Source organism: Panonychus citri, unplaced genomic scaffold (genome assembly GCF_014898815.1).
Source record: "Panonychus citri isolate SS breed McGregor unplaced genomic scaffold, ASM1489881v1 Contig00032, whole genome shotgun sequence".
In the NCBI taxonomy this organism is placed as follows: Eukaryota; Metazoa; Arthropoda; class Arachnida; order Trombidiformes; family Tetranychidae; genus Panonychus; species Panonychus citri.
The window spans coordinates 53,678-76,932 of NW_026515437.1; the positions used below are offsets into that span (position 1 = coordinate 53,678).

The 23,255-nt window shown below is 29.1% G+C and overlaps 4 protein-coding genes, 1 long non-coding RNA gene and 1 other non-coding gene across 9 annotated transcripts; 3 read left to right on the forward strand and 3 right to left on the reverse strand.

The window, feature by feature from the left end:
• The first annotated feature begins 87 nt into the window (after positions 1–87).
• LOC128397410 (uncharacterized) lies at positions 88–12,831 on the forward strand. The gene is given in 3 exon segments (XM_053358141.1): positions 88–1,457; positions 1,459–2,040; positions 12,418–12,831. Coding segments are annotated over 3 exon segments (1,260 nt in total). The 5' UTR covers positions 88–1,185; the 3' UTR covers positions 12,824–12,831.
• A 159-nt stretch (positions 12,832–12,990) lies between these two features.
• On the reverse strand, positions 12,991–13,784 carry LOC128397418 (uncharacterized). The gene is made up of 3 exons (XR_008326942.1): positions 13,359–13,784; positions 13,223–13,251; positions 12,991–13,131 (listed from the first exon to the last, which is right to left on the reverse strand). It is a non-coding gene; the product is annotated as an uncharacterized LOC128397418 (long non-coding RNA).
• A 128-nt stretch (positions 13,785–13,912) lies between these two features.
• LOC128397414 (coiled-coil domain-containing protein 124-like) lies at positions 13,913–16,785 on the forward strand. Its single transcript, XM_053358144.1, has 3 exons — positions 13,913–14,313; positions 14,528–16,046; positions 16,135–16,785. Exons 2-3 carry the CDS (start codon positions 15,619–15,621, stop codon positions 16,346–16,348), a joined length of 642 nt encoding a protein of 213 aa, XP_053214119.1. The 5' UTR covers positions 13,913–14,313; positions 14,528–15,618; the 3' UTR covers positions 16,349–16,785.
• Positions 16,786–17,177: 392 nt separating this feature from the next.
• On the forward strand, positions 17,178–21,100 carry LOC128397408 (phosphatidylinositol 3,4,5-trisphosphate 3-phosphatase TPTE2-like). 4 transcript variants are annotated; one of them, XM_053358137.1, is made up of 5 exons: positions 17,178–18,090; positions 19,153–19,472; positions 19,609–19,722; positions 19,923–20,377; positions 20,472–21,100. In XM_053358137.1, exons 1-5 carry the CDS (start codon positions 17,893–17,895, stop codon positions 21,095–21,097), a joined length of 1,713 nt encoding a protein of 570 aa, XP_053214112.1. In that variant the 5' UTR covers positions 17,178–17,892; the 3' UTR covers positions 21,098–21,100. The 4 variants fall into 4 exon arrangements, with proteins under 4 accessions (XP_053214112.1, XP_053214113.1, XP_053214114.1 ...); XM_053358138.1 differs by having other exon boundaries at positions 19,156–19,472; XM_053358139.1 differs by having other exon boundaries at positions 17,178–18,057.
• On the reverse strand, positions 20,896–23,252 carry LOC128397413 (iron-sulfur cluster co-chaperone protein HscB-like). Its single transcript, XM_053358143.1, has 6 exons — positions 23,097–23,252; positions 22,762–22,986; positions 22,477–22,684; positions 22,277–22,397; positions 21,818–22,174; positions 20,896–21,041 (listed from the first exon to the last, which is right to left on the reverse strand). Exons 2-5 carry the CDS (start codon positions 22,968–22,970, stop codon positions 21,930–21,932), a joined length of 783 nt encoding a protein of 260 aa, XP_053214118.1. The 5' UTR covers positions 22,971–22,986; positions 23,097–23,252; the 3' UTR covers positions 20,896–21,041; positions 21,818–21,929.
• Positions 21,562–21,630, reverse strand: LOC128397419 (small nucleolar RNA SNORD31). The gene has a single exon (XR_008326943.1). It is a non-coding gene; the product is annotated as a small nucleolar RNA SNORD31 (small nucleolar RNA).
• Positions 23,253–23,255: the final 3 nt, after the last annotated feature.

Below are 23,255 nucleotides of genomic sequence, written 5' to 3' on the forward strand. Positions count from 1 at the left end.
TAATTGTGATTATTGATAATTTGATTAAAATTGTTATTCCAAAATCAAAATTGATAAGGCAACAATTAAGGTTAATCAAAGGGTTACCATAGGTATAGAAATGGAATTCCGATGATAAGTATTGATAATTAGAAAAAAGAAATTGTATCGAATGAAAATTCTTCAAATTTAAAATTAACTTTGGAATTGAATTAAATTAATGCTCTAAATTAATGAGAGATGGAAAAAATAATCAATTCAATTCTGTTTATTAACCTTGGAAATGAAAATTTCAAGCCTCATGTTGAGGAGAATCAATTAATTGCCTTTGATAAACTAATTTTGTTATTTTAACCTTTTAAATTAGAAAAACGTTTCTTTTAATTTTAAATTGTTGGAAATTCATCAACAATCATCATCCGATGTTTAAATTAAATTGTTGAGCAAATAAACAGAAAATTATCCAAACATTGGCAAAAGTTTCATTCAAGAATCAATCTCTCAGCAGGTAATCAGAAAAAAAAATTAGATCAACAATCAACCAGTAATATCAAATTCAATGACTTTGTAAATGATACAATTTAATTATAACAAAAATAAAAACCAACAGAGTTTCAGACAATTAACCGATTAACTATTAACTAAAGTCCACCATGGAAACAGTTGATACAATTTCAAAATCAATTTAATTGCTCTAAAGATAAATATCGCCTAAAGGGTTGATTTAATTATCCGATTTATTTGTCAAACCTTAATTAAAAAACTGTTATAATTGAATAATTATCAACAATCAAATCATGATTCCCAGAATAAACTGATTAAAGCTCGGAATTGTTGATAAACTTTCATTATAATAATATCAATAAGTTGTGACATGCTCGTAACAATCAACTAATTGTAATAATAATAGTGGTTAAATCATTGAGACGATGAAAGTTATTCCATATACACTTTCATTCAATGATTGAATCTCAAAGAGGCAAAGTTAATCAGAATAAGAATATAAATAAGTTACAATTAAAAGAAAAGTTTAAAATTAAATTATTTTAAATTGTGGTGAATTAATATATTCGGAAAAAGTTAAGAAAAAGATATAACTAAATTTTTCACCAAAGTTCAGATTGTCAATTCTAAATTGTTCCTATTACCATAGGAATCGTTTAATTGTTTTAGGATAAAGATCGTTGTTTAGATCAAACTGAAAAAATGGGCTATGATCTAAATCGTTTCCGTGGACCGGTCAGTTCCGTTGTGATCTGTTGTGTTTGTCAAAGTGTACTCGATGATCCGATTCAAAGTTACAATTGTAAACACGTTTATTGTCGAGGTTGTATTACTCCGATTCTCAATGAGTCTGGAGGCGGAGGTCAATCATCGTCCACTACATCAACACCAAACTCTTCCTCATCAAATCAATCCCTGAACTCAGCGGTCACCAGTTCGACTGTTGTATGTCCCAAATGTAAGAAACCGTTGGCTAAGTGACCTTGAGATACCCAAGAGTGTGAAAACTTTTGTATCCAATTTAGAGATAAAATGTGATTACGCTTCGAACGGGTGTTATCAGTACGTTAAATTGGACGATTTACCAGGTCACCGGGAATCTTGTTCATTTAATCCGGAAAATAGTCTAACCTGTGCCAATAATTGTGGTGCTGTAATGAAACGAAAGGAAATCGCTACACATTGTTGCCTGAGTTACTTACAATCGGTAATCTCAGAGCGAGATAGTTATATTGATGAAGTGGTTAAAGAGTGTCGAGAGTTAAGGTCAGAAAATCGTCGACTCAAGTTAACTAATGGTAAACTTAAGGAAGAAAATGATAAACAGCGAGATGAAATTCGTAAGCTTAAAAATGAACTTGACTCCAAAAAGGGAATCACGTCGCTTCTAAAGTTTGATCTTCTCTACTCGCAATCGAAAGCCGTCTCTGAGGAACATCGTGCCTACATTCGAGAACTTAAGACCAAGGGATTGATCTCTTCGAATAAAGTTTTCGAGTCTATGATTCTTGTCGATATAAATAATTTTACCACCAAGGAATCGAACACAAGAAAAGCGTAAGTTCATCCCACATAATTTTCGATGTTTCGTTCACAATTCGTAAAATTGAGCAATTGAGAGAAAGAGAAGAAAGAAAAAAAAACTTCGATTCTTCAATGATTAGTAAACTATTTTACCTTCGAAATATTATTATTACTATTTTCTATCGATTTAATAAGACAAATTTCGTGACTTGAACATAATTCTGTTGTTTTCTCTCTATTTAATTTCTCCCATCTCTCTATTTCTCATCATGATCTTCATCATGATGATTGAGTTGATGATTAGTTTATTATGATTAGAACAAAAGAAAAGGAAACAAGTTGAAAGAGTGAAAAATTTTCATGAGAAAATGAAAACTTCCAATTATTCACATTTTCTTAAACTTTTCCAACAAGTCAAATACTGAGACAATTTAAAGATTAACCAAATTAAGAACAATTAACTTTCAACATTTAACAATTGATTTTTCATCAATAGTCCTCAAACTTTGACCTTATCAATTGATTAATATACAGTTAAATCGTATTTAAGTCAATCAAACAATCGGGTTATTATCGAATGGAAATTTCTTGTATAATTAAAATTTATTGATTGTAACAATCATGATATCTAATAATTGAATTTATTTCCAAAATCAATGGATATCAACAAATAAGATTCAATGTCAAATTCAATAGCGTTGTTTTACCGAGAAACTAAATCTAATTGTTTAATTATCACTTTCCTATTTTTGTTGTATTCCTTTAGTTAGCTAAATGATTAACGTTAATTGTTGATTATGATTGATTTCATTTCCAATTGAGTCAAAAGTTATTTACATTATATGAGGACATCTAACCTTTCTTGGTGATTAAGTGTTGACCTTAATTGTTGGTTCTATATTTTTCCATTCACAATTAATTGTCTTCAACTGAATCTATTTTTTAACAACAATTGAAAAACATGATTGATTGATTGTTATTTGGGTAAGATAAAAATATCATCATGAAGATCTATTGATTAAATTAACTAAAAGATACAATATCAATGGTGACAATTAACTTGATTATGTTTAGTGAAATGGTAAGAAACTAATCTAATTATGAGTTAGATTATTGTAATGAAAAATACTTTCATTATTAATTTTTGAATCTCTAATTAATTTTGATTAGTAGAAACCACAATTAACCTAATTTATAAATCAGTAAGTTGATGTTCATTTATATGCATATATCTAATGAATTTTAATCCAATTGTAATACCCTAGTAATTAACAACTGTCAATTCTAATTTATAATCATTACAATTCAATTCTTGTTAATCTTTTAAAGTATCAGACAGGAATTAAGTTGACAATTTTAACAAATAATCAGCTAATCGTATTAATTAAAGTGTAATTTATTAGCCATTGTAACGAGATTAACCCAAGTCAATCAATAGTGATTAGTACATTGGGGATTAATCATGTAAAAGTTTTTTCCTTCCTCGGATAAGATTAATGGTGATTAAGATAATTATATAATCATTATTGAAACTGATTATTAGCTAATTGCAAATATTGACACATTTGGTTAACAATTTAATCATCGACCATATGATTTTTCACATTTAACATTGTAATCATTGTTTTAACCATGAATTGTGATCAAGAGATTATCTTTGAATCTTAATTGTGATTAGTTTCGCTTCCCTGATTATTTTGGATCTTAATCATTTTCATCATGATAATCAAAAACACTAAGAGTATAATTAGCATGTCAATCGATGTGGAAATTAAAGATTATCGTTATTCAGAGATAACCAGAATTCATGGAGTTTGATGATTCTGTAAATTGTGAGTCTTTTGCAATTTAAGAAGCTAAAACACAATTAACTGGATGATATAAGAAAAGGACATTCTCTTATCATCTAAGATGATTAAGGATGATAAAAGAATGATAAACTTTTCCATTACAACGTCAACGTTGATTGTTGATCAACTTTTGTTTTCAGTTAATTGCTTGGTTACTATTGCTGAGTTTCCATTCGTTGATTGTTACAGTTGATAAGGACATGATCATCTTCCATAGGGATTTTGCCCCCTCATGAATAGTTTTGGAAATGAGTTTTTTAGATACCTCACAATTTATTGACCTTTTTGTTTCAAATAAATATCTCTCTAGGACTTATACTTTTTGCGTAAAACGGGTTTATAGACGGAAACTTTGAATCAATTTTGTGGCCAAACTATCATACATAGAATAAATTTAAAAACACTAATCAATAGGCAAATTTATGATCTTTATCAATATCTACTTTTTAAATCTGAAATCTTTTGGCTGTAGTGAAGAAATAGATTAAGTGACTTTCATTATTACTGAAAACGGAAATGAAACTCAACACAGTCGATAGACATTTGAATGCTCTACAGTTTATCGAAGTGAAAAGTTTACCTATCGAACTGCGTTTTCGAGATATTCCAATAAAACTATTGACGGAGCGGAAAAGGCTTTACAGCTAATAATAAAAAGATACAAATTTTTTCACATACATTTTGAAAGCGCGATATATAATTCCGGTGAAAAAGGTTAACAAAAATAACCTTAGTTTTCACCAATTTTTCGAGCTGCAAATTAAGTCAAAATCAGCGGTTATTTTTGTTAACCTTTTTCACCGGAATTATATCGGGCAAGCTTTCAAATATCATGTACGTGAAAAATTTTGTTTCTATCTTTTATCATTAGGCTGTAAAAGGCCTTTTCCCGCTCCGTCAATAGTTTTATTGGAATATCTCGAAAACGCAGTTCGATAGGTAAACTTTTCACTTCGATAAACTGTAGAGCATTCAAATGTCTATCGACTGTGTTGAGTTTCAGTTTTCCGTTTTCAGTAATAAATGAAAGGGTCACTTTTTAAGGTCTATTTCCGTTTCAGCGGCTACAGCCAAAAGATTTCAGATTTAAAAAGTAGATATTGATAAAGATCATAAATTTGCCTATTGATTAGTGTTTTTAAATTTATTCTATGTATGATAGTTTGGCCACAAAATTGATTCAAAGTTTCCGTCTATAAACCCGTTTTACGCAAAAAGTATAAGTCCTAGAGAGACAAAAATTGAACTAAATTCTATCATATCTTCTGTTCTCTTTATGTAAAAATTAAATCGAAAATCTGAGTTGGGGGCAGAAATGGATCAAGTCCTTTAATAATTTAGTAACAATTAGATTGGATCAAGATAAGAAATACAAAGTAATGTTGTTAATAATGAAGTTAAGAAGGATATTATCAATTAAGAAAGTAAAAGTTTCAATTGCAAAGGTGAATCATCATCGTGAACGATTAATGATCTTAAGTTTCGTTAGATTAAGTTTATTGTTTATCTATCGATTTGAACTATTATTTTATCGGTTTCATCTCATTTTTGGATGAGAATTTATCATCATGAATATAATAATAACATCCGATGGGTGGAAACTGAGAAAAATCAATCAGGTAAATTGTTGCTCAGGTGAAACGTATTAATGTAATATCATCTTCACCATGATCAGTAATAGATGAATATAATCAATGGTGGAGAAAAAAAGTTCCAACGATTTAACAGAATGATAAAATTCAATAACAAGATGAAACAGATTGAAAAGACTTGAATCAAGTATTGAAACGTTCATTCATCAACATGAACAAAGATGATGAATAATAATAACAGTACAAAAACTTTGATAATAATATTACTTGAGTCGAAAATAATATCTCAAGTCATCAGAACTTTATCTTCATCTTTTTTTCCCATAGAAAAAAAAAACTTTTCATCATTAGATTAATTCCAAGTTTACATTTTCTAACATTCGAAATGAAATGTTACTATTTTCATCACCTTCCCATCAGAAAGTTTTCCTACGATTGAATAAGGAGAGAGAAAAACTTTTACCACATTCAAGTTGAGATAATATTATCATCACAATTCGATAGAAAAGCGATAATCATGTTGTTCATTTTGTTCTTTTATCATCAATTTAATCTTCATCATCATGATCAACTTTCTTCACTAATCAAAAGCTCAAACAATTTTATCGATAAACAATAATGAAAAATATCGATCTTAAATACTTTCAGTTGGAAGAAAACAACAACTCGTGGAAATAGAAAAGAATGAAAAACTTTCATTTCAAATGAACTTTTTCTTCTTCTTTAAATTGTTATCAATCTGAGAGCCGGAAGGAAATGAATAAATATCATGATTGTAATAATATCTTTTTCTTTCTTATATTACCTTTTTCTTCAGTTCTATTTTTCTAACTTATCTCTGATGATGAAGATAATCATCATGAAAGCTTAAAGGTTTGTTTTTGTTTATATCTTGATGAGCTTGAAATGTATTCCAGGTTGAATGGAGCATGAAAACTTGAAGATTTTTTTTCCATGATAGTGGCTTTTGTTTTAACTGAGTAATTCATGAGATAAAGTTCTGAATCAAGCTCTCTTCACCAGTAGTCTCAGGCTTGTAAGAAATATCTATATCTTTGTGATGGGAAATTCATTGGGATTACAATTCAACTCCCTTTTCCCTCCCAACCCATTATGAATACATATCGTTTCTTTTTCTTCCCAGAGACAAGAAGAAAAACTTTAAAATGATGATAACCTGTCAAGTAAAATGTTATATCACATGAGAATGATAAGAAAGAGAGACGAATAAAAAAAAAGTTCTGAACTTTTTCTTTAGAAAACTCGAAAACTTGAACAGTTACAATTACGTTTCATATTAACTTCGTAGTTATTTTCTGTCATTTCTTCCACTTCCTTTTAAATTGTGATCATCTGATAGATTCAATATTTACTTTGATTGTTACACAAAAGGGAAAGGTAATCATCTTAATCTTCATCTTCATGATGATGATAAATAAATGATTCAATTGGATTTTAAAACTTGACTGGTGAATTAACGTTGATTTTTTAACCAGTCTCGTTACTTTTACCATGTATCCATTGTAATCAGTTTGAATCAATTGATTCAATTTCATTGAATATAAAAGAGATAACAAAAAATTCCATCATGAAAATTTCAGATTCTCCCTTGTGGCTACAATTGTGAATCTGAATCTCTTTTTATATTAGATTTTACATCGAAGGCTATTTACTTTTTCTAGATTCTATTGAGCCGAGTGTTGAGTTTTCTGTCTTTCAATACTTTTATATTCTTCATATTCAAGGTATTAACAGCGAAACCATTGAATTAACCATGGAAAAGTTCATCTCAATTCAAAGTTGACATTTCGTTGGAATCTCTGTAGAAATAGTGTAAATTTACCATTTCAATTGGAATTCTAAGTTAATAAAATGAAAGCTTTACCTTCCAAACATATATGAACAATTAACTATCACGACTCGATGATAGTTAATTAAAACTGCAGAAATTCACACACCCAACAGTTAAGATAATCAAGTTGACTCCTTTATTTCAATCAATTGTAAGTTTAATTGTTCAAAAGGTAAATTTTATCATGTTAAGAAAGTTCATTTCCAGTTGATTATTATTGTTTTCCCAATGATTTCGTGATAGATTGATTTTCATCATGAAAAAGAGTAAAATAAAACCAAAACGAACTGAAATTAACCTTGGGTCTGAATAATTGTCAACAATAAACTTCAATGAATCAAAAAAGTTTCAAACTCAATCAATGATTTATTTCTGGTGCAGTTAAAAGTTTCATCATAAGCTAAATATTCAACATGATACAGAAATTTTCAATCTCCATGAACTAAATTCATTGATTGTGAAATCAACACAGAATATATATTATCTCCTCCTTCCCAGAACTTGATTATGAAATTTTGGCTTGTAATTGTTAAGATAAATATTTAACAAGGATAATAATATTATCATGTTCACGATAACATGAAATTTCATCATCAGAATCTTGAGATAAAAGATCATTTTTATCAGGAAACGAAATTTTTTCAGGTAATAACATTAATTTCAACAATCAGCTAAATGGTGTTAATAGTTTGCCCAACAGAAATTATTTCTATTAATATTATTGTTTAATTGAACTGCTCGATTGTTGTAACAATCAACAATTCTTATCATTAAGCTTTCGCCTGATTGTAGCCCAATTAAGTTAATTATAATGGTTATGATGATGTTCCTGTTATTATTATTGATTATATAAGTTAATTTGAATCAAATTGTAATCCAGAGTAAATATTAATATTAATAGTAATCCCTGGATTTGTTTGGTAAACGTGAACAAACAATTAACTTTGCAACAAGATAAACGATTGGTAAACAACAACAATTAAACATCATTAGCTGATTAATTTAATGAAAACGTGATGACCAAATGATTATGATTGTTATTAGATATTTAATTTTTGAATTACTTTTCATGATTTGAGTGACAATTTAGGAATAGAAAATTAAATTTTCAATTATATTGTTAGTATTTTAATCAGCCGAAAGACGATTAATCAAATTGCTCATAATCTAATTGAGATCAGAAAATTAAATATCGTTTACATGTTTAAGCAATTTCATTGAAGTTCAAAGATTTTGCTTCAAGATTGCTTTCAATAGATTTCATGATAATCATGATAATGATAAAAGATTTCTAGATGATCCATTAAGATAACATGTATACATAAGACAGAATGAAGAAAGAAATAGAAAAGTTCTAACTCTTTTCGAGAAAAAGTTTCATTTTCTGTTATTTCTCATTCTTTTCAAATTTCTTTTCATGTTTTTATCATCTTTTTGATCATCTTTACAATCACCTCTGATGATGAAGATGATGGTTAAAGATGATGGAAGAGAAAATTGGAAATTCGTAAAGACCATTACATGAAATAATTTGATATAATGATCATCATGAAAGGAAAGGAAAAAAAATAGAGAAAAAGATTCAAAGTTTTTTATGAGAAAAATAAAATTGATATGAAAGTTTTCAATGTAACATGTTGACAATCAATGAAGCTGATCAATGATGATCATTTAAACATATTGAAATACTACAATAAATAAAACATGAAAATATCATGATTATCAAGTGAAAAATGAAAAGTATATCAAATTGCTCATTGGGAGTGAAGTTTATGTCTAAGCTTCAAGTATCATGATTAACTGTTAATTATGGTCCATTGAATTGATTTCATTGATATATGTTTGCACTCAACAATTAGTGGGTGTGTTGATTAGATGATAACTTTGAGGATTATAACAGATAGTCAACTTTTTGAATGAACAATCAATGCTCAGATTGTTGATCCCAATTTGATTTATCAATCGATCAGCTCTTAATATCGTTCAACTGGAAAAAAAGAAAATATCATTTACAATCAACAATTTAGTATATAGATTGTAGATTATCCTTTTCATGAGGTGAAATTAAGTTCGTTTTTTAATATTCTTAACATTATGGTGAAAAAAAAGTTCTAAATGATATTCAAATACAGACCACTATCGTATTCATTTGATATTTATCATTATTATTGATGATATTAATAGTTATCTTATGTTAATATCTGCTAATGATTATGTAACAATTAGTAGTAGTAATACAATATTTTAATTGTTTACTATTATCATCCCATTATCATGTAGTCATTAGTTTGGAGTTGATTAGTAGAGCAATTAAAATGTAAATAATTTATGATTGATTTATACCAATCAATTTTGACTATTATCTCTTGATTTAGTTAATTACGAAAGGTCAATCTATCTAATAGTAGCTCCTGTTGATTAATATTCTCGGTGTTTATCAAGTAAATCGTTAATTTTGGCAAGTATAATCAAACTATTAGTTGATTAGTTTAAATTATCGGTGATTTATTTGATTCTCATCAATTGATCTGAAAGTAGTCTGTTAGATATCAAACTGTATTAGTATTATCAATAGATTAAAATAGAAAATAAATTTAGTTATTAATCGATGATTAGAATAATAGTAAATCAGATTTTAAGTTGAAAAATTAATTAATCTAATTGTCAATAGTAAATGTGAATCTCAAGAAATCAATATTTGTAATTATCATAACATTGCGCAAATTTGTAAGCAAATTGGCCAATTGGTCATCTATTTGTAATGATTATACATTAATTGTTACAGTTAAATGTCAACAAAACTAATTAATTCATTGTAATAACAATTTGATTCCCTTTGAATTAATGATTGGAACATAATTGTTACATAATATTAATCATTACGTAGATGCGATCTAATCAATTGGAAAGTAATTTGAGAAAATTGGGTTAATTCAAATTGTATCTAAACAGAATAGCAAGTAAATTGTTGATATAATCATTAAATCATTTCTGATTATGATTAGGTAAACAATGAGTATATTATTATCAAATTAAATTATCAATCTAAATTGCTGCTTCTTTTTTTAATAACTTTTTCTAATGGGATTTTTTATCTGCTTGTATTGTTATGATCATTTTTGGTAAATTTACTAATTCATTCACTGTCATCGATTGTTATTAATAATATCTTGCCCAAAATGATCAACTAAATTGTTGATAAGTTTAATTTTTAATGATGTTAGTGTTATTACTTAATTGTCAATCGATAAATTGTTTCTTCGTATATCTTATTGTGATGGACAAGAAAGTTAACTTATATAAAATGACAATAAAAGTTGAAAAAATTATAATTGTTATTATTGTTTTTCTAGTTCAAGGTTAATTGTTTGTGATGATTTATGTTCAGTTAATGTATTTTATCAAATTAAATTTGATTGTCTTGTTAATCATTTTTTTATAAAACAGTGACGGAAGACAATTATAATTTAGATTAAATTTCAAAAGTAATAATCAAAATCCGATCAACAAAAGGAAATCCCTTCCAACTTGATAATACAATAATATGATAATAATAATAATAATATGAATGATGTAATTGTAATTGTAATTGTTAATCAATAGGAATATGGGAAAAAATACTAATCCATTGATTATGGTAATCAAAGTAATCACAAGTAAAGATATTTTTGATTAGATGGACAAAAGTATAAATTGGGTTTAGCAAACTACTGGACAATGTAGGTTAATACAATTAAGTAATCAGATTAGATCAGTAAGAATTAAATCTGAAGTAAACTAATGAAAGAAAAGAAAGTAAAAAGTTAATTCTTACAATTAAGTTTTGATTAAAAGGTGAGATAGACATAAATCACTCTAAGTATATGAAAGTTAATTGTAAATCAATAGATTTCAACACATGGAGAGAGGGAGGGAGAGAATTAAAAATGAATTTAATAAAATACGTTAGTGGTTTTATTGGAAGTGTCATTTGTTAATCGTGATTGTGATTAAATCAGAATTGACAGGTAAATATAATGGGAGAAGATGGAAAGAGAGAGAGAGAGAGAGAGAGAGAGAGAGAGAGAGAGAGAGAGAGAGAGAAAATTAAGCTTAGCTAATGTGAAATGAATGTTAATATGCATGAATGAGTCAAGATTTCTTGATTCTTACTATTATTATCATTGGTAATCAGCTTATTAGATTCACCATTCCCTATGTAATATTATGTAAAAACTTTATTATTTAACTATCAGGGTATTAACATGATTATTATCTTACTGAATAATCTTTATCTATTTCTTTGATTGTCTCACCATTTTTGCATCATTATTATATCGTTAATGTGATTCTGTCTGATCATGTTAGTCGATTAGCTGAATAATGTTAAAAGCATCAAGTAAATGGTTAGCAAACACATAGATACAAATTAAAGATGAAGTAGATTAAATTAACTTTCAGGGAATGAAAAAAAAAGATCAACAATCAATAAATTATATAAAATTAACAAGCTAATTTTTAGTTAGGTTGGTATAATAGTGAGTGGGTGTGGGTGTAGGTTGGTGTTGGTGAATAATGTATAACTTTATAAGTAAATCTAAAAGGTAATTAAATTGAATAAGAATCACGGAATCCAACAAATGAGAGATCTAGATAAATATACCCTTAGGGTATTCATGTCGCTTTGTTTTCTGTTCAAGAAAGTGTGAAAATTCATCTTACATTCTCAACTTTAGTTAATTTAATTAGTACAACTTGACAAAAGGAAATGATCAAGAGTCGAGGTGTATGCAAGAATATAATCAACTAATATTGTAGCGGAATTAAGATGGCAAAGGAATCAGAATTTTGGAATGACAATTGAGACTAACAAATCGGTTTCGAATTGTATTAAATCAGATTAACCTTTTGATGAATATAATTGATCTAGACATACCTGAACACTGGACCTAAAAGATTTTCAATTTAATTCTTTGCGAAAAAAATCTAATTAGATTTTAAGTTCTTTCGATTTTTATCGACTTTTGTTCTTATTTTTGATTGTAATTGTCGAATTCCTTTGATTGCTAGAATGATTTTGCTTCCAATTTGCCATTTATTCTATTTTAATTCTATTTTTCTTTTCAATTTCATCCAGTGAATTGCGTCGATTTGTTCGTGTTCTTGAAATGTTGGCACCATTGATTCATCCTGAATGGAAAATATTAACCTCCAATGCACTTTACATATCGGTTTGTGTGGCTCTACTTTTGGGCACCTCAGGTCAGGTCATCGCTTTGACCAATAATTTTGACATCAAATTGCGAACTGAAAAATATTATGGCTTCTTGGTACAGGGAAACAAATTGGACCTCATTTTTGATCAATGCTGGAAAAGCGGCTATTTAGCTTTGGCTCCGTACGATTGTATTATTGGTATTTTTCCCAAAACGGTAACTAATCAGCTCAAAGAGGGAGGATATTTTTACGATTATACAACATTGTCTCGGAAGATGCCCAATGGCTCATTGGAGACCATTAAAACGACCACTCAACAAGTGTAATTAAACGTAACCATCTCGATGCAAACACGTTTCACTCATTTCTCGTAATTGACAATCATAAGAAGGATATTCAAAAGATATGAGAGATTCTTAGCTGATCCAAGACTTGTGAAGAAGAAATTTGTTTCTCGCTGGAGCAAAAATCAACTGTTATAAATTATTTATCTTCTCGTTTTTAGCTTTATTCATAATAATTTCGATCATCTTCTTTAATCTTCCACCATCAAGCTGGTTAATTACCACGAATATGAAACAAACTGCAATGCAAACGTCAAGAAAGTCACAATTTAAAAGCAAATCAATCATATCTGGAAAGAGAAAAAAAAATGAATTGAAAAAAAGCACAAAGGCAATAATGTAAAAGATTAACAGGAGATCATTGAAACCGTGTATACTTACCATTTGTCAAAAGATTAATTGTTAACATGCTGAAATGAATAAAAAATGAATAAAATAAACACAAAATTATTTCAAATTGATTGAAAATAAAATTAAAAAATTACAATAATTGACACGAGAAACAAAAACAATTTACCTTTTGAATTTTCGGTGAATTAAAAACAAAAAACAAGTAAAAGAATCGGATAAATACACATTGAAGACCATTAAAACTGAGAGAATTTGTTTTTTACCATGGTGAACACCAAATTCATTTATTTCACAGCAAGTTCACTTTTCAGCTTTCAGGTCAAGACGGAAAAATTAGCTTCCATAATTGTCCCAATAAATGAACTAGGACAATTTAATTATGTACAATCAGTAAGAATCTAAGATGGAGAAAAATTGATTACTTTCAATTTTCATTATGATTTCGTTGATTTTGATCGTTCTTTTCACTAAATAATAGGCTGGGAGCAAGTAGTTCTCGAACCAGAAAAGAGAATAAATTAATTTTAATCCACAAACAATTAAAATTAACACAAAAAAAATTAGATAAAAGGGTTAACAGTAATTAGAATGGAAAAAAAGAAATTAAAATCTTTTCTTTAGAAATTAAATTTTTCTCTTTTTCGATACATCGTTTGGATTTCGATGTATCGACCAATTGCCATTTGTTTTCTTTTTCTATCAAAGAGACTTTTAAATACGCGGTTACAATTATTGAGAATTTAATTTAATTCTATTTGGTTTAAATTGTTTGGTTTCTGGAGAATTTTAGTTTATAATTTGATCGAGCAACAGTTTGTCTTAATTTGTCCAAATTTGTCCGATTGTGATTCTTTTGGTTGAGTAACTTTTTCTCTTAAAAATTGGAGAAAACAAGAAATAGAAACAAAAAATGTCCAGTGAATGTGGTCCAAGGTATTTAAGAGTTAAACGTAAATCTGATGAGGATCCATGTTACTCTTCAAGACAATATAAACGATGTAAGTTTGTTGCATCAGTGAAAACAACCTTATTACAAGATGTTCTCAAAGTAATTAACAATCAGAACATTCAAGATGCTGATATAATCGATGTTAATCAGACTGTTGGTGAACATGACGAAGGTAAATTTTTACTTGTTCCTTTTATTTTCTTCTCAATGTTATTTTGTTTATTCTTTTTCTTTTCCTATAACCTTTTAACTATCATAATTAATATTCTATTTCTCTTAATTTGAATCATTCTAATTGACTGTATTTTCTAATGTTATTGTGTTTTTTGTTCTATTCTTTTCTCCCATTTTGTTGTTGATATCTTTGTTTCTACATTTCCATCTAGATGAAGCACAACACAGAGAGCTAAGTGAAGAAGATTCAACCTTCCGTGGATTTGTTTATGACATTTATTGTCTACAAGATTTGGATAATAATTTGTACAGTGTAAATGAAGAAGATGAAGAGTCCGATAATGATTCAAATGATGAAAATAATCCTCGTAATGATTATCCAGATGAAGAAAGTTATGATTTTAATGAGTTAAATTATTATCGGGATTGGCAAGATGAAGAGGATTACAGATTACGAGAAAAATTTGATGATTTTACCATGAAGGGAAGAGGTGATGAAGATGAAACTTCCAGTGAAGATTCACTTTCTCGTAATTGTGATGATGAAGCTGATGATGGTGATGATTTTGATCCAGACAAGGTTGATGTACCTTTTAGTAGAGGATTAAACAAAACCACAATTTAATTCTATTCATCAAAATCAAAATATCTTCCTCATCTTCTTCTTACCTTTGCATCTCTCCTTCTCTCTCTCTCTCTCTCTCTTCTCTCTCCATATCTTCTTATATCTTCTGTATACTATCAATATTATACATTCTATGTATAATAATAATGATATATTTTCTCCTCTCCAATTTGATATCTCCCAAATTTAATGAAACAATTTTGTGAAATGATCATAATTAAACAAATTACAAATGTGAAAATCAATTTGTTTACCATTTCTAAATGGTTACATTGATTTAACATTATAACTGCACAACAACAAGACAAACTTCAGAGTCAAATCAAACCTCTGAAGTTCACTTAACCATACTAACCAATTTTCTAACAATCAATAACTAATTTGATAAACATAATTTTCTCTAATTGTAATTAAATTAAAAACAATTCATTGGAACCGCCAATTTAAGGTTGCATCATTTACCTTCCATCACTATAGAAACCCTTTAAAACGATCATATGTTTTTTTTGTTTTCTTTGCAGTTTTTTTTCTGTTGATTTAACTGATTCTTTTCTTTCTCTTCTCTTCTTTTTATAATTCAATGGTTTTATCTTCGCTTTGTGGTTGATTTTGTTTGTTTTTTCCTTCATTCTATTGGAAAGTAACCTTGTAAAAGAAAAGTGTATTTGGATTGAAAAAATGCCGAAAAAAATGGGAACCAATTCTAAGGCTGTTGAAGCTCGTGCTAGAAAAGATGAAAAGAAACGAGCTGAACACGAGAAGGTGCAAAAGGAAAAGGAAGACGCTTATTGGAAAGACGATGATAAACAATTAGCGAAGAAAATTCAGAGAAAGGCCGAAGCCGATAAGAAGAAAGAAGAAGCCGTCGCTAAAAAGGCTCTAAAACAAGCCTTGTACGAAGAGGAAATGGCCTCGATTAAAGGGCCAAGCGGTGGAGGCGGTGGAACATCTAAAGTGACCAGAGCTGAAATCGCCTTTAAATTGGAAAATCAAAAGGTTGAAAAGCCGAAACCAAAACTGATCGAAACTCCAATTGAAGAAAATCTAAACCGAATCAACGTGGAAGGCGAAGCTCGTTCTGTAGATGAAGCAATTGCTGTTCTAAGGTGCGAATATTTATCCACTATTTTCTCTAATTTTATTCTTTTCGAATTGTTTTTCTAATTGTTTTTCGATTTCTTTTCTTCTTTCTAGTATCAAAGACGAAGAATTAGATCGACATCCAGAGAGAAGGGTTAAAGCCGCTTACAATAGTTTCGAGGAGAAAATGTTATCCAAATATAAGGCCGAAAATCCTAATCTGCGATTATCTCAAATCAAGCAAATGGTAAAAAAAGATTGGATGAAATCTCCTGAAAATCCACTTAATCAACCACACACAGCATATAATTCATCTGGTAGGAATTAATTGTCAACCATTAATCTGCCATCACGATTATTTAATCAGCATGATAGCCTCACATTGATGACACTTTGGTTACTATGAAAACAAATTTGCTGACAATATAAATTGTTTACAAAACGAGAACAACAAAATTGTAAATTTTATGATCAATTGATTGAATAAGTGATGTGTCACCAACAATTAACAATTTACTGAATTGTCCATCAATTTGACTGGAAAGAAACACAAAGTGAACATTAATTTGAATTGTCAAATCAACCGATTGGAAAACAACAATCATAATATTTGTATTGAAGAATTGATATTTTCCTAATTCTCAATGATTTTCACAATTTCATTTTTTTCTTCTTGATTGTCAATTTAAAGTTTGTTGTTTTCTAAATCAAATTATCACAACAACAATACAACATTGTACAAAATGTGCTTTTTCTCAATTGTAACTATTAATTGTATTTTGATTAATGATCGATTGAACAATCAAAGGGAGAAATCAACTCACCCAAGAAATAATTTTCTCTCCATGTTATTAACAGAAAATGTTATCATTTAGTTAATTGTCAATCTCTGGTTAATGTTGATCTCTTTTTATTTTTGCTGATCAACAGGTGAATTAATCAACATGATAATCAAAGTGAAAGATTTATATTGTGTAAATTAAAAGGGTGGAATTGATGAGATAACAATTACCACTGATTGTGACCCATTAATTGTTGCTTTTTGTTAATCATTCCAATTGTGATAATCACTTTTAAAAGAGAGAGACAACAATCAGCTGAACATTGAAATTGAACAATTAAATGATGATAATATAGTAAATTGAGATGTTCCTATTTTTCATTGATGGTAAAAAATGTTGCCAAAAATATTTAATTGTTAACAATTAATCAAATTGGCAGTTGTTTAAATCTAATTGTAAACTCAAAGCTCAATGAACAATTTCAGTTGATCAACAAAAGGGAAACAAAAAAAAAGTCAAGTGTCAACAAAAACAATCAACAAATTGTGACAATCATCATGATCCCTGATTATTATTATGTGACTTTTAATTATCCACCTCTAACCAAAGATAATCAACTCAATTAATCATTTCAACCATAACAACAATCAAGTCTATTGTGACAAAATTAATTATCCAACTAGATTTAAACAATATTGTTATTAACCCTTCGGTATATAAACAAATTGATTGTCGATCCAAACACAATCAACTGATTCATTGAACTTGAGGTTAATTGTTGTAAATTGAACTTATAATTAGTAGAAATCCCAACAATCCAATAAAATCTAAATTGTTGATTGATTCTAAATTGGATGAAAAAGAAAAGTAAACAACCTTGAGAAACGATTAACCTGAACAACGAACAATTAACTGATTGATTACTTACCAATATATTCTTGATTATCATCATCATCTATTTACATCAATCGATGCAAAGATTAACAATCATAATTAAGTTGAAAAAGAAAATTAAAAGAAACCAAATTGTAAAAGTGAATAAAAAATAATAACAATTCGTCAGTTTATCTTGAGGGGAACAACAATAACAATGGAGATTCCCAATGAAACTAATTCAGAGAGAGAATTGAAAATTTCCAATTCTCCATCAACATCGATCACCTCATCTTCCTCATCATGTTCATCCTCATCTTCACCAAATGTTATCAATTCAATTCCGGTTATCAAATCATCAGAATCATCATCAGTTCCTCAGGTAGTCATCATGAATCCTTGTCTAGCTGGTTCGGTAAGGCGATTTATCATCTCTCTCATTTGCCCTTTTCTCTTTCTCTCTTCTCTGTCTATTTTTCATCTTCTTCTTTTTTGTCCCTTACATCATCTTCTTCATCATCATCACCAAATTCAATTTCATCTTTAGAAAAAAAGCTAATTCTTCTATTCTCCCTCTTTTTTATCTTCTCTTTGTCTCTGTCTTTTTTTTATTTTCTTTTTTTTCTCTAATCTTTGTCTCTCTCTCTCTCTTTTCTGTTTCTTTCTCTGATTCATGTCGCTGGTTCTCTCTCACTTTGGCCTGCAATTGAAACAAAAAACACCCATCAACAAATTCTCTATCAATTGTGTTAATTACTCTTCTAATCAACTTCCTAAACTGTTTTTCTGTCACAATTCAAATTTGTCTCTTCAAATCAACGGAACAACAACAAAAAACCACCTACATTAATCCTCTTCATCTAATCGGAAATTATCATCATCATGGTTCATAATCTTAATCATTTGTCAACAATTTGGTTACTTTGTGATTTTTGATTCATTTGGAAAACAATGTCTCTCTCTTAAAACTGTGATAATCTCTAATCCTTGATTACCAAACTTCTTAATCTCCATTTGTTTCCCTCTACTTGTTGATTATTTTCTCTCTCTCTCTCCAATTGTTTTTCTCCATGTTAATGACCATTGGAATTATTTTAAATTCTAATCTTTTCTATTATAAATTGCCATCATCATCTTCATACTTTTCTCTCTCACATAATCACCTTTTTATCTATTGATTCACCTTTTGTTTATCAACATCATCTCTCCATTTTGTTGATTTGGTCTCTCTCTCTCTCTCTCTTTCTCTTCCTTCATCTTTTCTCATCCGTCAACGTTTCAAAATCTCTTCTTGTTTTCTACTTTTTTTTGGAAAAAAAATTCTATTCTATTCTCTCTCTCCCCTGAATATATCATCTTTATCTTCTTCATAATATTCTGGTTCCTTTGTTCCTCATCTGGTTATTGTTTTCTCTTCCATTTTCTTCTGTCATAAACTCTCTCTCTCTCTCTCTCTTGATTGATTCCATTGAATCAGCAGCCAATCAACACCATGGGCAAAGGTGACATGGATGAATCTCTAGTCTCCAATGAGGCTATTCCAACAACCAAATACGAAGAGCTTTCCAATCTTGTCCAGACCCGATCATCTGTACGTGATAAACTTTACCGATTAGTACAAAATATTTTCTTCCGTTTAGCCACTTTAATCTTAATCATAATCGATTGTATTCTAACGGTGGTTGATCTTTCCCTTGGAAACAAAGAGGAGTCACTCCAGAGCTCCATTGACACCGTTGTCTTAATTTTCGCCATCATTTTTTGCATTGAAGTTTGTCTTCGTATCTACGCCATCGGGTAAGTCTTACAACCTTTTCTTAATTGCAGTTAGTCATCAACCTCGATTAATGATCATCTTGATCACTTTCACTTTTTTTTCTTTCGTTGTCTAAATTTCATCATCTCTCTTTATTTTTTCCCATTGCGCCATTAGGGTGGATCATTTTTTCATCGATTGGTACAATTGTGTTGATTTCGTAATTATCATAATGAGCTTTATGATAACATGTATTTATATCATCATTCACATGAGCAACAATTTCGCTAAGTAAGTAAAATATTATAGTTACATTAGATTTAATTGATTTGATATAACACAATCAGTGATTATCAATTGATCAAGGGTTAACCATGAATTGATTGTTGCTGCTTTTAAATGTTTGTTTATCAATTGAACACTCCTCTTACTCTAATTTTTTTTTCATTATCATTCTGATTAATCTTGATTTTTTTTCCTATTTCCATTAGATTGATTATATTGGCTCGATTAATTCGAGTAATGGTTCTGGTTCGATTGTTTCGTGTTGTCACTGAACCTAAAAATATTCAGAAAGGTGTTCGCTTGGTTGTCTCTGAAAATAAGCGACGATATCGAGGTGATGGTTTCGATCTTGATTTAACTTATATTACACCTCGAGTAATTGGAATGTCCTTCCCATCATCTGGATCTTGGGCTTTCTATCGTAATCATATTAAGGATGTCGCTCGATTCTTTGATTCTAAACATGGTCCTGATAATTTTAAGATTTACAATTTATGTTCTGAGAAAAGTTATGATGTCAACTATTTCCATGGTAGAGTTGCACGTTATCCAATCGACGATCATAATGTACCTACATTGGAACAGATGATGAGATTTGTCGAAGATGTAAAAGAATGGCTTGGACAAGATGAGAAGAACGTAATTGCCGCTCATTGTAAAGGTAATTAGAAAAATTCGCAATTTGATTGTTTGTAGAAGGAGAACTAATATTGTATACATTTCTTTTTGCTTCTCTACTTATGGTTCACTCAAAGGTGGAAAGGGTCGGACTGGAACAATGATCTGCGCTTGGTTGATTTACAATGGACATTTCGATGAGTGTAAAGAGGTTCTAGAATATTTTGCCGATAGACGGACGGATACATCGGTGGGGAAAAAGTACCAAGGAGTGGAAACACCAAGTCAAGCTCGTTACATTGAATATTTCAGTCGTATTATCAATCAAATGAATGGTAAACTACCGGTTGAAGGTAAAACTGTCAATCTTAAGAGTATCAGTATTGAAGGTTTATCAACGATCGGTGCTGGTGATGGTTCAGATTTAAGTGCTTCCATTATGATTGACAGATCGGAAACGTTTAATTTGGACTTTGGTACGGAAACTAATTGCACCGCTTTCTATAATAAACCCGAAGATATACTCATTATTACACCGAAAAATTGTCCATCTTTAAAAGGTGATGTTAGAATTAAATTTAATTGTCGTTCGAAAAGTGTTCCTAGGGCATATGAAGATTGTGCCTTCTATTTTTGGTTTAATTGTAATTTTATCGAAGGTAATAGTTTATCTTTAATCCGTTCCGATGTTGATAATCCTCATAAATCTAAAACATGGAAAATTTATACAGAAAAATTCAGAATTATTTGTAATTTTGATTGAGAAAATTTTCTATTATTACTATTACTATATTCTAATAAGAGATTAATTAATTTATTTTTTAAAATTTCTCAAAATGAGAAATAATCAAATTTGTTTACTTCGCAATAAAATGAAAGAAATTAAAATTTTAACTAATGTATCACAATTAAAAAATTGAAAAGAATCAAAATTAACATTAAATTGTGAAAACTTTTCCATTAAATGTTATGAAACAAAAAAACACGTCAACAATTAACATTAGATTGTCGATGATAATTTTTTACAATTAAGTTAATTACATGTAAGAAGATGATGAGATGATTATTACATGAAAATTAAATGAGCAACTTTCATGACAATTAAAGTAAAAAGAGGAAGAAAACAATTAAAACGAAAAGCTTCAGAACCAAATTTGGAAAAAGTCGAAATGGTTAAAGCAATTTAGATAAAAGTAAAAGATGATTAACTAATTGCAAGAAATCAACGTCTAATCAGAATAATACCGATTCATCAAACTAATCAGTCTGGGGCGGTATCTTAATCATCATTTAGACGCAGGTTTGAACCCAACACCTTGGGTGAAGGCGATGGGTAACTCAACCGATGGAGCTAAGGATAGACTCCCGGAGAAGTGAGTGATTAAAGGTAATTTAAAGTGATCTGAGGTTTGGAATTTAGTTAATTGTTGATTTAATGGGAGTTTTACTTGTTGTTAAAGGTAATTGATAGTAATTAACTTACGCTTCGTTTGCTTTTTGATGGTGTCCAACTCTTTCAATGGTCTCACTTTTTTTTCTTCTTCTCTAATGATTTCATGTTTTGGTGATTTTTTGATTTTCTTTCCTTTTTTTTCTTATTCTTTTTCGGTTATTTTATCTAATATGTTGACGTAGAATTTTAATTTGTTCAGTGATAATTCAACTTCTTTCAGGGTATTCGATTGGAATCCTTTTGATACATTGTTCACCAATGTGTTCACTTTTTTTTCTACATCAGCTCTTATTTTCTGTAGGTCTTGGATCTCTGATTCAATAACTGCTTCGTTGATTGTTAACATTTCTTCAAGAAATTCTGGATCCATGATATAATTACCATCAACTGAGATTAGAAAAGAGAGAGAGAGAGAGAGAGAGAGAGAGAGAGATTAATGTCAGAAAGCTTGGAAATTTCAAAGAAAATATAAAATAGTTAATGGCTAACTTTCTTCTCGGTGATTTCCTTTTAATTGTAACAAGTAGATTCCTCTCTCGTAGGGGTTAATTAAAACTCTATAAGCTTTGTTGACATAAGTTGATAGATCCATTGAAATTTGTTGATCTTTCTAATGATTAAATGAAATAATGATCAGAATAAATTAGCTCCTTATTTGAAAGCTGAATTTTTGCAAAAAAAAAACTCACTTCAGGACGATTGGTAAATTTGTCAGGGTGAAGAATCCACTGGAGATTTAAGTATTTCTTTCTAATTTGAGAAATATCAACATCATATGTGACAAATTGATCAAATATTGTAAAATAATTAATCCTTTGGTCACCTAATTGTGGAGCTAAGCAATTGGAACAGCTGATTGATAGACTACGATTAACAATTTTATCTCCACACTGCCAACTAGAGACAAAGAATTTTTGTTAAAAATATTAACAGATTATCCATGGTGGTCTATTATTATTCCTTCAGTAATTTACCATTTAATCTCCCTTAAATCAGAAAATAATTTACTAATCAATGGACGGGGCAAAATCCTTGAATCAAGAAGCCGAGAAGTGTCTTGATTAACCGAGGCCAAAGTAAACCACTTGAGATCATAATAGTCACTGGAAGGTCGAGTTAAACCATTAATAGTTCCAAATCTTTTGACAATATTTGTGATACAATTAGATTGTTTTCTAATCATAACTAAAGAAAAAAATCTGCAAATGAGAAAAAAAGCAGAAAACATTAAATCAACAATTAGAATCCAAATTAAACGAAACCAATTCACCTTAACAACACAACTATAAATGTAAACAACAACACTTACGTTTGTAGGATTAATCTAATCACTTAAATCAACCAGACAGAAACAATTAACATTACAACACTTGGCTCAACGTGTTGGAAATTAAATTTAATCTAAAAGGAAATTAAATTAATTAGAACAATTAATTAAACCGACGAATTAAAATTTCACCTCCAATTA

What these genes read in the sequence shown, in the direction of transcription:
- LOC128397413 (XM_053358143.1), bottom strand. Translation starts at nt 22,970, where the DNA reads ATGATTAGAAAACAATCTAATTGTATCACAAATATTGTCAAAAGATTT. An exon ending in GATTTAAGGGAGATTAAATG is followed by an intron (nt 22,685 to 22,761) that starts GTAAATTACTGA and finishes CTTTGTCTCTAG; the next exon opens with TTGGCAGTGTGGAGATAAAA. An exon ending in AGGAAATCACCGAGAAGAAA is followed by an intron (nt 22,175 to 22,276) that starts GTTAGCCATTAA and finishes TTCTAATCTCAG; the next exon opens with TTGATGGTAATTATATCATG.
- LOC128397408 (XM_053358137.1), top strand. Translation starts at nt 17,893, where the DNA reads ATGGAGATTCCCAATGAAACTAATTCAGAGAGAGAATTGAAAATTTCC. An exon ending in ATCCTTGTCTAGCTGGTTCG is followed by an intron (nt 18,091 to 19,152) that starts GTAAGGCGATTT and finishes CCATTGAATCAG; the next exon opens with CAGCCAATCAACACCATGGG. An exon ending in ATGAGCAACAATTTCGCTAA is followed by an intron (nt 19,723 to 19,922) that starts GTAAGTAAAATA and finishes TATTTCCATTAG; the next exon opens with ATTGATTATATTGGCTCGAT.
- LOC128397414 (XM_053358144.1), top strand. Translation starts at nt 15,619, where the DNA reads ATGCCGAAAAAAATGGGAACCAATTCTAAGGCTGTTGAAGCTCGTGCT. An exon ending in GAAGCAATTGCTGTTCTAAG is followed by an intron (nt 16,047 to 16,134) that starts GTGCGAATATTT and finishes TCTTCTTTCTAG; the next exon opens with TATCAAAGACGAAGAATTAG.